Source organism: Somniosus microcephalus, chromosome 3 (assembly GCF_052327205.1).
Source record: "Somniosus microcephalus isolate GS21.2 chromosome 3, FLI_Smic_1.0, whole genome shotgun sequence".
Lineage (NCBI taxonomy): Eukaryota > Metazoa > Chordata > Chondrichthyes > Squaliformes > Somniosidae > Somniosus > Somniosus microcephalus.
The window spans coordinates 290006182-290022263 of NC_140989.1; the positions used below are offsets into that span (position 1 = coordinate 290006182).

Sequence of the window (16082 nt, forward strand, 5' to 3'; positions counted from 1 at the left end):
GGGTACTGAAATTAAATATCTCCCTGTAACACAAACACTACAAGTAGTGTAGGCAAAAAGCAGCAACTCCTCCCCCCTCTTCTCCAAATTCCCACTCTTTCCAAATGCTCAAATAAAACACTCTGTTCAAGTCCACTGCATTTAATCCCGCTCTGTGCAGAGAAGCTGGGGTTGTTCTCCTTAGAACAGTGACGGTTAAGGGGAGACCTAATAGAGGTATTCAAAATTATGTGAGATTTTGATAGAGCAAAGGGAGAAACTGTTTCCTCTGGCAAGTGCATTGGTAACCAGAGATCACAGATTTAAAATAATTGGCAAAAGAACTAGGGGGGAAATGAGGAGAATTTTGTTCATAGAGTGTCGTTAAGATCTGGAATCACTATCTAAAAGAATGGTGGAAGCAGATTCCACAGGAACTTTCAAAAGGCAAATGGACATGTATTCGAAGAGGACTAATTTGCAGGGTTGTGGGGAAAAGGCTGGGGTGGGACTAAATTGGACAGCTCTTTCACAGAGCCAGCCAGGCATTATGGGCCGAATGGCCTCCTTCTGTGCTGTAAGATTCTATGATTCTAAATGATCCCATTCCAAGGATTTGGGTCAGGTTCATGGATAAGTCAAAGCAACAGGCAGAAGTTCTGCCCCACCGATAGCATTTCTGGTGGTGCAATGGCACTGCCTGGATTTCTACCCAAAGGGATCAAACTGAGGACCAGGTTTGTGAGGATGGTGTGAATAATAATCTGTACTGCAGTTTAAACTTTGAAGTAACAGTCCTTACTGCATGGATCCAATAAATAATAGGCCAACTATCAACATGATCTATTTCAACGTACAAATCAATATGTCTATGTAATTACAACAACAACTTGTATTTATATATCGCCTTTAATGTAGTAAAACGTCCCAAGGCGCTTCACAGGAGCGTTATAAAACAAAAATGTTTTCTGTTGGGTTCCCACCTACAGCCAGCCTGGAGGCCTGTTGGGCGAGGAAGCCTGCAGCACAAGGTTGCAGCCGAGGAGATCCAAAAGGTGTAGCGGGGGAGTAGGAAAGATCGTGGGCAGGTCCCGATCGCGGGGGTGGGGAGGAGGGGTCCTGATTGCGGGGGGATCCCAATCGCGGGTGGGTCCCGATTGCGCTGGGGGGGGGGTTCCGATCGCTGAGGGGTCCGATGGTGTTCAGGAGGGGGTCCGATGGTGTTCGGTGGGGGGGGTCCGATGGTGGTCGGAGTGTCCGATGGTGTTCGGTGGGGGGGGGTCCGATGGTGGTCGGAGTGTCCGATGGTGTTCGGTGGGGGGGGGGGTCCGATGGTGGTCGGAGTGTCCGACGGTGTTCGGGGTGGGAGGGGGGGTCCGATGGTAGTCAGAGTGTCCGACGGTGTTCGGGGAGTGTCCAATGGTGGTCGGGGGGGGTGTCCGATGGTGGTCGGAGTGTCCGACGGTGTTTGGGGGGAGGGGTCCGATGGTAGTCGGAGTGTCCGACCGTGTTCGGGGGAGGGAGGGGTCCGATGGTGGTCGGAGTGTCCGACAGTGTTCGGTGGGGGGGGTCCGATGGTGGTCGGAGTGTCCGATGGTGGTCGGAGTGTCCGACGGTGTTCGGGGGGAGGGGTCCAATGGTGGTCGGAGTGTCCGACGGTGTTTGGGGGGAGGGGTCCGATGGTGATCGGGGGGTCCGACGGTGTTCGGGGGGAGGGGGGTCCGATGGTGGTCGGAGTGTCCGATGGTGTTCGGGGGGAGGGGTCTGATGGTGGTCGGAGTGTCCGACCATGTTCGGGGGGAGGGGTCCGATGGTGGTCGGAGTGTCCGACCGTGCTCGGGGGGAGGGGTCCGATGGTGGTCGGAGTGTCCGATGGTGTTCGGGAGGGGGTCCGATGGTGGTCGGAGTGTCCGATGGTGTTCGGGAGGGGGTCCGATGGTGGTCGGAGTGTCCGATGGTGGTCGGGGGGTCCGATGGTGGGGGAGAGAGCAGACAGATCGCGGCGGGGGGTGGGGGCGAGTTTACTGGGTAGATTGTTGGGCCTGGAGGAAGCACTATATATAGGCCAGGTTTTCCTGAGCACCGGCTGCTTTAGGGCAAAACAATCTTGCAATGGGGCCTCAAACAGGCATTACGCCCCTTATTTGCATATGCTTGTTTCAGGTGTGGGCGTTGCACGCTGATTTTTTCAGCCTTTACCAATATTGCAAGCTTATTTTTTAAATTGAAACTTTCCTATTACTGGCACTTAAAGTGCTGTTCTGTGGAAATGTTCATTGTGGTCAGAGAAGTTGCACCCACAAAACCAAATAACATTTTGCATTCACAGCATCCTAAATGGTGGTAATTTGGTCATTGAGCAGTAAGTTATCTCACTTCATTAGATCCATTTATGAATCTATTGCTGGCGCATAGAAGTGTTTCTTTAAAAATATTATTTGTGGCCAGGACAATTCTAGCCACAAAACCAAACTGTCATCGCATTTCGATTGCATTTGAAGTACTGATTACAAGAAGAACTGATCAAGTGTTAAACCATGAGTTCCTCTGGTAATTAACCTCAATTACAGGCTTGTCAAACTGAAACAGAAGGTCTCAAAATGGTAACTTTGATTTTTTTAATGTATCACCGTGAGCAATAGTGCTGCACTATTTTGGTGAACTTTTGTGATCAAGGCAAAAGATGTTAGTTTATTTTTCCACATAGAGAGGCATCAGAGAATAGACTGCCACAGGGAATGGCTGGGGGCCAGACACCATTTACACTCTCTATGTTCCTCAGGTGAAAGTATCTGAGGTGGTGCATGGGAATGAGAAAGCAAGTGATGCAAGGGATAATGTTGAGGGGCAGAATGGGTAGTGAAAATCAGGAACTCTCTCCAGCTGTTGAGGCTAGGTCAATTGAAAATCTCAAAACTGAGATTGATAAATTTTTGTTAGGCAAGGGTATTAAGGGTTACGGAACTAAAGATCAGCCATTATCTAATTGAACGGCTGAACAGGCTCGAGGGGCTGAATGGCCTACTCCTGTTCCTATGTTGCTAGATGAACATGCAGATGTTACTGATGGGCTTGCCCAAATGAGACGTGAGATAGGGACAGATTTCTGTCCTTTTTGTGCCTTTGTAAGATCGCCTCAGAATTCCAGAGCTCCTCAGAAATCCGTCCCTATCTCACATTTCATTTGAGCAAGCCCATCAGTAACCATGCCCTTTCATTTGGTGATAATACAGCCCAAGGCCTGGATGGCAGCTGTAATCATGACCTCTCTGGCAGGGAGCTATGCTGCTGATGACCCTGGAATTGTCATTCTATCTAACAATGTCTACAGGTTCTGTAAGCCAATCTTCAGCACCCCATTTATATGACTGCTGGGCTACTCCATACTAGCTGCCACTTGTAGGAAGGTTTTTGCAGATCCAAAAATGACCCCAGAATGTGCTCAGAAATTATCCTTCTATTAAAAGCTGGGCCGGAGTTTTAATTTGCTGGGGGAGGGAGGTGAACTCACCTTCTGGCAAAGGGCTCCTTGTTCCTGATCCTACTCCTGTCCACCATGCTCTATGACTCACCAGCTGTGCTGCCCTTCTGCTGCCTGTCCCGCGTGGATGTATCTGATCTGGTGAGTGAGTAGTCTTAAGTACAGTGATGGGGTGTTAGCTGCACTGCTACTTCTCCTGGGCTATTGTCAGGCAAGTGCTGGAAGGGACCAGCTCTGGAATTCTGAGGAGATCTTACAAAGGCACAAAAAGGACAGAGTGGTAAATACAAACTTAGAATAGTAATACGAACATGGCATAGACAAGCACTTCACATGGTTACAGTGGCTGCACTTCAGAAAGTACTTCATTGGCTGTAAAGCGCTTTGGGACATCCGGTTGGCTGTCCTTCCTGTCTGTCCTTCCTCTCTGTCCTTCCTGTCTGTCCCAGTTGCTCGGTCGGTCAGTCCGTCCTTTTTTCCTTTTTTTTCCTTTCCTTTCCTTTCTCCTGGAAAGTAACCACTGTTCACACAGTGCACAAATCTATACACTTTTTAACCCCAAATTGGCAAGATCAGAATCCAACAACTGATTTGCTGCCTTAAGGGATCTGTCTGGGAAACTGCTACCACTCTGCTCCTTAATAATCTTCTCACCACTGTCCAACCTAATATTGCTGCTGTATTCCAGGAGACGACCTTGTGTTGCAGCCTATATATGGGATCCCTTGGTCTTGCAATAGATTGGGAATTCTTGCTTACAGCACAGAGTCTACTCCTGGGGTGAAACAGCAGCATCAAATAGAAGCTGTAGCCGGGACAGGCACTGAGGACCATCAATGGGGGAGTGTGCTGCTGTGAAGGTGATTGAACAGAGAGGTTATTGGTGTGTAATGTACCTTTAAGGGAATAACTGGTCTTAGACTGCAGTACCGGCAGTGACCACCCCTGTATAAAAGGCCCTAGCAGGCTTCTGTAGTTTCAGTTTCAAGCTGCCTCTTGTTCAGTAAAGTACCTGTTAAACTGTTCTCCCGAAGTCCGTGTATTATTGAGGCGCGGACTTTACAGTGGCGACGAGTAAGTTCGAACTCACCTGCAGTGTGGCATCATCTCACGGGGATCTCGCCTGAAAGGAAGGCCCTGGAAGGTCGTAGTCTGAGCAACGGGCGTCGACCGAGGGCAACCGCCCAAAGAATCCATCGGTGTTTGGAGAATTGCGGGAGAGACTGTGGTTCAAGCGAATCGTGCTGGTAGCAGGTAGCGCGCTGACCCTTCCGGACTGCGGCGGGCTCAAGCTCAATCAAGCGGCTCTACAAATCGGGCCGCGCAGCGTCGCCAGGAAAAGAAAACAAGAGAGAGAGGGTGGCGTGCACAGGGCGCGGTCGGTGCTCGACAACAGGACAGCGGAGAGAAACTAAATGGGGGGAAGGAAAGCGAGACGCGCCAAAGCTGCGGGTCGCCGCCATTACCCCGTAGAACGCTAGGAGCAGCGTGGCAGTAAGGGGAAGAAGCAAAAGCGCGGGAGGCGCCATTTTAAATCGCCCAAGATGCCGAAAAGTGGCAGTATCACTGCTTTCGACAACGAGGTAGGAGACTGGACCACGTATGTGGAAAGAATTGAAGTGTACTGCAAGGCAAATGAGGTGGCTGATGGAAAGAGGGCGTCGGTATTATTAAATCTGATGGGTGCGAGTACGTACGGCCTATTGCGGAATTTAATTACCCCAGCTAAACCAATGGAGAAAAGTTTTGAGGAGATTGTTCATATCTTACAGGAACATCTAAGCCCTACACTGCTGATAGCAGAAAGATTCAAGTTCCATAAAAGAAACCAGCACAAAGATGAGAGCAATGCTGACTATCTTACGGAACTACGCAAGTTATCGAAGCACTGCCAGTTCAGAGCAGGACTGGCAGACACCTTACGGGATAAGTTTGTCTGCGGGCTCCAGAGTGAAGGAACCCAGGAACGACTACTTTCAAAAAAGGACCTGACGCTAGAACAGGCTTTCAGCGTGGCAGTATCCTATGAAGCAGCAGCACGGGGAGCTGCGGAAATACAACAGAAACCACAAGAATACAGCGCTAACGAAATGGCGTATGGAGCCAAAAAGTGCTATCGCTGCGGCAGAACAACCCATGAGCAGAAGGACTGCTGGGTTAAAGACAAAATATGCAGGCAATGCGGGGAAAATGGGACACATAGCAAGAGTCTGCAAGTCGGGAAAGAAAACCAACACTACAAGAACTACTAAGGAACAGTACAGGAAAGTAAAGAAACTGACAGTAGTTCAGAAGATCAGGAGAGTGATAAGGACTCGGGGAGCAGGCGACTAAGTTGTTTAAAGTTACACAACGTGATCGCAAAAGAAGATCACCGAACCATTTGGGTCACCCTCATGATAGTAGGGTCCCCAGTGAAGATGGAATTGGACACAGGATCAGCCCTAACTGTCATGAATTGACGAGACTATGAGCGGCTATTCTCACACATACCCTTAAAGGACACGTCCATTGTATTGAAGACATACACGGGGCAAAAGGTCTACCCCAGAGGAAAAATAAGGGTGCCAGTTGAATATAACGGAAAGGAAACACAGAAACTATACATGTATATACTACGAGATGGAGGACCACCATTATTGGGATGTGACTGGATCCGAAGACTACAATTGGATTGGCATTCCATTCTGGCACTAACGGTGACTGACAAAAAAGATGATGACGTCGCACCTGGACGTCTGTCACAAATTCTATCTGACGCGGAAGAGGTGTTCCAACAAGGACTTGGGACTCTAAAAGGAGTAAAGGCAACCATAAAGATTGAGGGTAACGCAACCACAAAATTTTTCAAGGCCAGACCGGTGCCATACACGATACGCCCAGCTGTGGAAGCTGAACTGGAGAGTCTGGAGCATTCAGGGGTGCTGTCTAAGGTGGACTGGAGCGAGTGGGCCACACCCATCGTTCCTGTAATGAAGAAAGCATTGAGCAGCACGCCTGGGGAGCCAAGGAAGGTTCGCATCTGTGGGGACTTCAAGGTGACTGTGAACCCAGTCCTGCACACAGTACAGTATCCACTTCCGCGGATAGAAGATATTTTCGCCTCACTATCTGGAGGGAAACGTTTTACAAAGATTGACCTGGCTCAAGCGTATCTACAAATGGAGGTGGAAGAAGCATCTAGGAAATACCTCACGATAAACACTCACAAAGGCCTTTACCAGTACAATCGACTGGTATTTGGGGTAGCATCGGCCCCGGCTATGTGGCAGAGGGCAATGGAACAAGTCCTGCAAAGGATCCCGGGGACCCAGTGTTATTTGGACGACATCCTGGTTACGGGTGAAAATGACAATGAACACCTTGCCAACCTGGAACAGGTGCTCACGAGATTGCAGGAATATGGGCTACGAGCCAACCGTCCCAAATGCGAGTTCTTCAGGAGACAAATCTCGTATTGTGGCCACATGATTGATGAGGAAGGGTTGCATAAGTCGCCGGACAAGATTGAGGCTGTAGTCAAGGCTTCAGCACCAGAAAATGTGTCGCAACTGAGGTTGTTCCTCGGGTTGGTGAACTACTACCATAAGTTCTTGCCGAATTTATCTACAATTCTGCACCCACTGAACGCCCTCCTTCAAACTGGTGTAACATGGAAATGGAGTGATGAGTGTAAGCGTGCCTTTCAGGAATGTAAATGCCAAATCACTTCAAAAGAAGTATTGGCCCACTACAACCCAACACTACCGATTCGGTTGGCATGTGATGCGTCGCCTTACGGCATTGGAGCGGTGCTGTCACACAAATTCTGTGACGGTTCAGAGAGGCCAATAGCCTTTGCATCGCGCTCGCTAACCTCAGCCGAGTGTAACTACGCCCAGATTGACAGGGAGGCCCTCAGCCTGGTGTGGGGGGTGAAGAAGTTCAATCACTATCTGCACGGGCAGAAATTCACCCTACTGACTGATCATCAACCCCTGGTCTCAATTTTTAACCCAAAGAAGGGCGTTCCGGTGATGACGGCGCAATGGCTGCAAAGATGGTCACTTTTTCTAGGGGCACATCAGTATGACATAGAGTACAAAGGTACGAAACAACATGGAAACGCTGATGGGCTGTCGCGCCTACCGTTGCCTACGGTGGAAGAAGCACCTGCAGTGGACCCGGTGGAGATATTCCATGCGACCATAGTCGAATGTTTGCCTGTTACAAACGCAAGTATTGAGAAGGAAACCTGAAATGACCCGACACTCTCTCGGGTCTATGATTTGACGGTGAAGGGATGGCCAGCATATGGTGACTCACTGTTGCCAGCATTCTCGCCAAGGAGGGAACAGCTGTCAGTGTGCCGGGGAACCTTGGTGTGTGGATCCCGAGTGGTAATTCCACCCAAGTTGAGAGATGGAGTACTCAATGAGCTTCACGAGGGTCATCTGGGAGGGGTAAAAATGAAGAGCCTAGCCAGGGCGTTTGTGTGGTGGCCGGGAATCGATAAAGAAATCGAGGATATGACCAAGAGATGCACAGGATGCCAGAAGGTCCAAAACGCTCCACCACAGGCCCCACTACATCCATGGGAGTGGCCCTCATCTCCATGGCAATGGGTACACATTGATTTCGCTGGTCAATTTATGGACTCGCTGGTCAATTTATGGACTCAATGGCCTAGAAATTCACTTGGGCGCGGGCAGCTCGCTCGCGCCCAAAAGTTAGCGCTGGGCGGGGAGGCATTAGCGCATGCCGTATATTCGTCTTCTGCGCCCCAATTCGGAAGCGGGCGCTATACCAGGGTGTACCCGCCTCCGTTTGGGGCGCTGCAACTGAATATCGGCGCGCTAGTTGCCGCATCGCCACCCGATGCGGTGCGGCAGGCTGCGGTACTGCAGGCCTCCTCCTTCTCTTAAGGGGGAGGTGCCTGCAACGGCCGGAGCCCCGATCGCGAGTGCCGGCAAAAGAGCCCGGCACAACGGAGAAGTGCCGGGCTCCACGGAAACCAGCCGGCAATGCCGCGGGGGGGGGGTGGAGGAGGCCAGGGAAGGAGGTGCGGGCAGGCGGCCGCCGAAAAAGCGGCCGGCCGCACCTTCAGCTTTAAAGCGCCCCACTATGGCAGCAGGACGGCCCCGTTTTCTGTTCGCTGTTTGCGCCCGCTTCGGAGGAGGCGGGCGCAAATAAATATGGGGATTGGCGCAGTTTCGGGGCGTTACGGGCCACCGCGCACACCGATGACGTCATCGGTCCCAGCGCAGCGCTAACGGCTACTGCCGCCAATACCGCTGCACTCAATTTCCGCGCTACCACCCCGCTGGCGCAAAAGACCTCTTTAGGCGCTAAGTGGGTGCAAGGCCCACTGAATTTCTAGGCCAATGTTTCTAATCGCTGTGGACGCGCATTCGAAATGGCCAGAGGCCATTAAAATGTCCACCACCACCACGGAGAAAACTATTGCAGTCCTAAGGACCATCTTCGCCAGGAATGGGTTGCCAGAACAGATCTGTTCCGACAATGGCCCACAGTTTGTGTCTGAGGATTTCCGGAGGTTCCTGAAGAATAATGGGGTGAAACATTACACATCTGCCCCATATCATCCAGCCACAAATGGATTGGCTGAGAGGTTTGTTCAGACCTTTAAAAAGGCCATAAAGGCAATGTATAATGACGACATACCACTGCAACACAAGGTGGATAACTTTCTGTTTGCTTACCGGAATGCGACACATGCAGTAACCAACCAAACTCCAGCCGTACTGTTTTTCAACCGGAGACTAAGATGTCGCTTGGATTTGCTCAAACCAAACATAAGATGAGATGTTGAGGATAAGCAGTTCCAGCACATAAATGAGAAGCCAACCAGGAGCTTCAAGATAGGGCAACCAGTCTTGGCCTGCGATTACCGAACAGAAAAATGGCAGCCAGGCACGATATGCACACAGCAGGGACCACTAATGTACACAGTGGACGTTGGAGAGAGCATCGTGAGACGCCATGCTGACCAGATTCTAGAGTCACAGGAACAAGCCAAACCTGTACCACAAGCATGTGCACCTGGTAATGAGCCCAAAGTACAGATTGCGTCTACCTCAGAAGCAGGGGTATTGGAAGCTGACGAACCAACCAATGACAATGAGCCAGAATTGACTCCACCGCCAGAACAGGATACTCGAGAAAGGCGCTATCCATTCCGGATCAGGAAGCCTCCTCAAAGACTGAACTTATAAATGACTATTTCAGTTGATGTATATATTACTGAGAAAATTGTAATTGTAATTAGTTATTATTTAGTTGTTAAATGAATGTTATGTACTGTTTATCTAAAAGGGGAGGAATTGGGTTGTGTATGTACCTTTAAGGGAATAACTGGTCTTAGACTGCAGTACCGGCAGTGACCACCCCTGTATAAAAGGCCCTAGCAGGCTTCTGTAGTTTCAGTTTCAAGCTGCCTCTTGTTCAGTAAAGTACCTGTTAAACTGTTCTCTAGAAGTCCGTGTATTATTGAGGCACGGACTTTACAGTTATACCTATCGGGAACGATTGAACGGGCTGGGGTTCTTTTCTCTATGGGGTGACCTGATAGAGGTCTTTAAGATTATGAAAGCTTTTGATAGGGTAGACGCTGAAAAGATGTTTCCACTTGTGTGGAAGACCAGAACTAAGGGCCAGAAATATAAGATAGTCACTAATAAATCCAATAGGGAATTTAGGAGAAACATCTTTACCCAGAGAGTGGTTAGAATGTGGAACTTGCTACCACAAGGAGTAGTTGTGGCAAATAGTATGGATGCATTTAAGGAGAAGCAAGATAAAGACATGAGGGAGAAAGGAATAGAAGGATATGTTGATGGAGTTAGATGAAGAAGGTGGGAGGAGGCTCGTGTTGAGCATAAACACGGGCATGGATTTGTTGAGCTGAATGGCCTGTTTCTGTGCTGTAAATACTTTGTAATACTATGTGATCGTCTAATTGGCTTGTTGAATACAAATAAACACAAATATTACAAATGTTTCTTATTCCAATAGATTAAAAATCAATTTATTGTAAAGTAAAAAAGCATTTAAAATGTATAATAGTATATTATAAGTGGGGCAGTATAGGGAAAGAGTATGCACAATTCCAGATTTATTGCCTATGATTAATGCTCTTGATTGTTGTCCTAAGCCTTGCTAAAAAGGGCACGTGTGTGTATTTTGTATGAGGATAGGTTCACGTATATGGAAGCAAAACATTTCAACCTTTTCAAAGTTCTACATCTAAAAATTGTTCTTTCAGTCATGACAAGCACTATGTAGAATAAAGAACAAAGTGGCCATCAAAAACCAGTCGCAGCCAGAATAAATGTTGAGGCAGGAGTCTATGGGAAAACGATGGTGCGGTGCATTATCTGAACTCCCTGTTGGATAGTTGGAGAAGCGGAAATGCTGCAGCATGAGGGATTGTCCTGTTTGGCACTCCAGGGCGCTTACCCTAGAGGACACCAATTCAGCATAGGATGTGGCAGTCAGGCTCGTGTGTACTAGTGCAAGCGGAAGTTAAACTGGAAATAAATGTCACCCAAACTAAACTGTGCAGAAATGACCACACAGTAAAATGAAAGCCTTATGACTCCAAGTTAATGTGAAGGTTAGTGTGTGCCCTGCTGAAGGGTTCTGAACATATGTGAGGCAGCTTAGAATAGTTTGTATGATGAGAGGGAGAAGCAGCAAATCAGGAGCACATTCTGTGTGTGCAAGTCCAAGCAGAAGGAGGTTGCAGGAAAGGCATTGGAAACCGGGGAGAGAAGTATTGGGAATTCTGGGGCTCCAGTAGACTGTTGCAGAGTTGTGCAGAGAGTAACAGAGATGTGAAGGGGTGTCCTAGCAACACTGGTGAGGTCATTAAATTTCTCCTGGCATTACTGCCAGGTCCTTGGAGCAATGCTTGTCTTCAGCCACCTCTCTCCACTACCGCTGAGCAGTTTGCCTGGGCACCTGGCGCCCATCTCTAGGGAAGAGGACCTCCTTCCGGCTGCTGGCTTGCTCTACGAGCACTTCTGTGGCACTATCCAAAAAGCTGGGGGCCCAGACTGCAATCGTCTTATCAGCAAACTGTGAGAAACAAATTCCAGTATCCAACATATAAATAATGCCCCACCCCTTTAAAAGATGCAGGCTTCCTTGAAATAGCAGCAAATCCACTGCGTTGCTGGAGATGCTGTCTTTCAGATGAGACCGAGGACCTGTCTGCCCCCTCACGTGGATGTAAAAGATCCCAAGGCACTATTCGAAGAAGAGCAGGGGTGTCTTCCCGGGTCTCCTGAACAATATTTATCCCTCAACCAATCAAAACAGATTATGTGGTCATCATCACATTGCTGTTTGTGGGAGCTTACAGTGCAAATTAGCTGCCGTGCTTCTTGCATTACAACAGTGACTACCAATGTTCCCTCTAATTTCTTTTCCCTGTGCGGGCCCTGTAAATTTGCTGCGCTATATCTCTTCCAGCGGCAGTAGCTGGTGAGGGGTCTGCACAGGACCTCATGATTGGCCACGCACCTTAGGGGGAACATGGGTGACTACACTTCAAAATTAACTGTAAACATCCTGAAGGCACTATATAAATGCAAGTCTTCCTTTCTTTCTATCTTTAAGCACCGGCAACTAACCTTAAATATTAAAATAAGGCCCAACCATGAAAATGGATTAGGTCTCTTGCTGGTGTCATTGGGTGGGCCTAGCCTTTCATCACACGCCCAATTTAAGCTATAATCAAAAACTGCCCTCCATGATTTGGGCCTCATGATGCAGAACTAGAAGAAATATTGGAATTATGGTGTAGGATCGTTGCATTTTTGGATTATTTTTACATTCATTATAAGAGAATTTGTTACCTTTTTGTTTGTGTTCATAACGGAAATGCTTCTCATCCTTACACTGCTGCAGTACAGTATGAGATCTGTATTATCTTGTGTTTACAGTGTGAGAACAGGTAAAGAGCAGATATTTCCAACAAAATCCAGAAGTAGCGATATCACTGTCCCTGGACGTCACCTTGAAGAAGCCTTTAAATACAGGGTTTGGATACAAGCTCAGAATGAACTAGGAAATGCAACATCCAAGGGTTTAACTTTTGAGATCGATGATATAGGTACAGTATTACAATCTCTAGCAGTTACAATTGTAATTGACCTTTTTATTTTTAGGGCTCCCACTCCTCTGATGACTCACTAGGTAAACACTTAACATAGCTTGTTACTGAGCCACACAGATTAGGAAAGCCCAAAATTTGATCAGGAGTCTATGTTGTCATAATTCCTGCTGGAAAACATATTTGTGTGGATGTTGGATACGGACAGGATTGATTTCAGTTGTAATGAACCCCAACATTGAACAGACCAATGGGCTGAAAATCTGTGGTCCTTCCGGTGTACTCCTGCTATGACTTTGGCGCAAGTACAACAGAAGGGATGAATATTAGGTTGGGACCCATATACATATGGTCCTGGCCTAGCTCCAAGGTATCCATGATGGCATGCTGGGGATGCCCTGAACAGGAGGCACGTTGTGTTTTTAAAAAACATTTTTTTGGAGTGGCCCCTTTGCAGCACTGTCAAGAAATTTCCAATCTGGAGCTCCAATAACAACCCGACCCGAGCAGCTATGTTGAAATTTGCAACCACCTACACAAGGTGAGTGCCTAGTTGTGTCCCTAGTGGTGTGGACTTCTGCTAATTCTCTCCAAATGAAAGGGCCTCCTTCTGACCCGCAGACTTTGGCAGGGTCAGTGGCGGAGTTCACCAGTGGAGGTGATCCTGGTGTAAGTGCTGAGATCGCTGGCCTAAGGATTTTTGGGGCCTAATTGTCCAGTCTTGAAGAAAAACCACTTGGACAAGAAAGCAAAATGCTGCAGCCACCTGCGGAACTATATCCAGCACAAGTTACCCACTGTGAATTTCCTCAGGGATTCTCTCGATCGACCACCGTAACTTTGGCAGTATATTGGCAAAAAGCCCTGATACACTGCATAGACGGGTTTCTGACGACCTTCTGCCGAAGTTATGGTAGCTGATCAAGAGAGTCCCAAAGGAAATTCCCTTGAGATCCTTCCTAAAGCGTGTGGTGCCCTGAATTGAACACAATACTCCAGCTGAGGCTTAACCGGTGGTTTGTAAAGGGCTGAGCAATAACTTCCTAGCTTTTGTACTCAATAGTTGGAGAAAATATTATTCTAATTCTAATGCCAATTTGTAACTTTTTTGTTCAAATAGTTAAGCCTGACGCTCCAAACATCACTAAAGTTGAATTTGTAAACAATTCAGTAGCCAAGACCATTATTCACTGGAAAAACACAACATCAAGTGCAAAATGTCAGTTTGAAGTGAGATATAAGATAACATCGGATCCCAGTATCAGCTGGACTCTGGTAGGTTCCAGATTTGCTGCAGAATGCTGTTTATAAAGCATGCATTGTTTTCTGACTAAGTATCAGCCTCACTCTGCTTCTCTTTGTCTTCCTTGTGTTCTCCAGACAGACTCGTACACCATTTACACTGAGAGCCACACCTGAGTCTGGCTCTGAGCATTTGGAGACACTGGCCCAACTATTCATAAACAGAATGGAAAATGTGGCTGGAGTGGGGTTAAAAACATGGCTGTAATCAGCCTCCCTTCCTCCAGCAATGGTCCTGCCTTTTTTGCTGCTTTTAACCAATCCTACCTTATCTTCTCATCATATTAAAAAAGTATGTTGCTGCAGACTCTCTTAAAAATCTTTTTTCCCTTGAATTTAATGCAGCCAGCAGCCTAATTTAGGATAAGAAAGTACTAAATACAGGGCATAGGATGCTCTTGTGTCCAATATATTTTGCTTTTGAAAACTTGATAATAGGTCTGGATTTTCCTTGGATCTTCAGTGAATAACGGCAGGACTTTTACCCACCCATTTGATCCCACCAGCATCTGATCCCATATATATCACATTTCCTGCAATGTTTGACTGAAAAATGAAGAGACTGCTGCATTGCCAGTACCTGAACACATCTTTACAAGGGAACATCTGCAGACACCTGGATGAAAAAACATTGCGAGTTAATCTGTTCCATGTCTAAATCCTTGTGTTCTTTGCAAAAGAGAAATATGTGTACAACCAGAAGCAAAGGACTGTCAAGGATGGAGGAATGGCTCCCATCAGGCCCCTCCGTAGGCATGAGGAGGAGGCTCTGCTACACACGGTGGGAGATGGAGAAGTTGGCAGAGGGCTGCCAGGTTTAGGCTGGTAATGGGATGGAACATTTATCGAACTGTGAGTTTCTGCAGTCTGTAGACATTCTGATGACTTGGAAGGCCTCCTGTTATTGCTCAGTCACAATTTCTGATTTACTAGCCAGAGATCTCCTTCCTAAGATGAATGTCCTTTGTATTCCTCACAGGTTCTCAACGCTTACAGAAAGAGCTATCTGACCAGCAAGCTGGCATCTCCAGAAGGACTATTCCCCTCCACCCAATTCACCCACTCTGCCATGTTGCTTCACTTACTCATGCACCAGCCCAGGAAACACTCACTTGGGACAAGGGCACTAATAAGAAAGGGGATATCACTGGGTGAATCATACAGCGCCAGTGAGCGGGAAGGAATGATGAGGAAACATATAGAGCATAAATGACTGCCCTTGGCTGGGGAGCTCAAGGACCCAGATCTCAGGAGGTCCAATCTTTAAAAGATTTATGTTTCAGGAGCATAGATTTCATGTACAGGAAGTGGTGACAGTCTCATCTTGACATTCTGTGTTTAGAAGGCCCAATCTCTTTGTAATGGTCAAATTACAGGGCATAAAGCAAGCCACTACAATTCTGGAAACCTTTCCTAGACTATACTGCAGGGCTCCCCTTGACCTGTCCAAGCACCGGAAATAGAACTTGAGAATTCTAATGGACTGTTCCACAGTGATTCTGGTAGCACCCAAGGCATAATGGATCTACTTTTACCTTCTGCCCTCGCATTCCAAAAAGGTGTCATCAGCCACGGCTGAACTGGTATCCCTCTTCTCCCATCAGGCATCCTGTTATACTGCTGTGGCTGAGCAGTGTAGGTATGCTGGGTTTCCTGAGAATAAAAAAAATGATGGTGACTCCCTGATATTCTTAACAAGGCGACGAGCATCAAGCATTGTCTGCACATTCAGGGAATTAAATCTCTTCCTGTTCATTAAGTTGATAGGGCTTTCAGATGGGACTTTTAGATACACAAAGATGGCATCAGTGGCTCTCTGCACTTGTAGGAACCCAGCCATTCAGAAGAAGTTAAATTGGCCCAGGTTTTGTGGTCAGCAGTGAATGTATGGCGCTATCTGTTCATTACACTTACGCTTGCCCACAGGCTTTCTGTGGGATTTTGCACTGGAACTTGTGGTTATTAGAAATCCAAATCAGCGCGGCGCCCTCTACAGGGGATCTGGGACCGTGTGAACAGGGAAAGCAGCATTGTATCTCCTTAATCAATCAGATTGAAGACTACTGAGACGCACAGAGTCTGAACCAGGAAGTGCAAGTTACACACTATCTTGACTTGGAAATATATTGCCGTTCCTTCATCGTCGCTGGATCAAAAACCTTGAATTCCCTACCTAACAGCACCTTAGGAGTACTTTCACCA

The 16082-nt window shown here is 47.6% G+C and overlaps 1 protein-coding gene across 1 annotated transcript in view; it reads left to right on the forward strand.

Annotated features, from left to right (window-relative positions):
• The window catches only part of il23r (interleukin 23 receptor), a 146793-nt gene that overhangs the window by 25369 nt on the left and 105342 nt on the right, over positions 1-16082 (forward strand). The window contains exons 5-6 of the mRNA XM_085982739.1: positions 12409-12578; positions 13699-13853. Of these exons, the coding sequence (XP_085838865.1) occupies positions 12409-12578; positions 13699-13853 (325 nt within the window). The remainder of the gene's footprint in view (positions 1-12408; positions 12579-13698; positions 13854-16082) is intronic.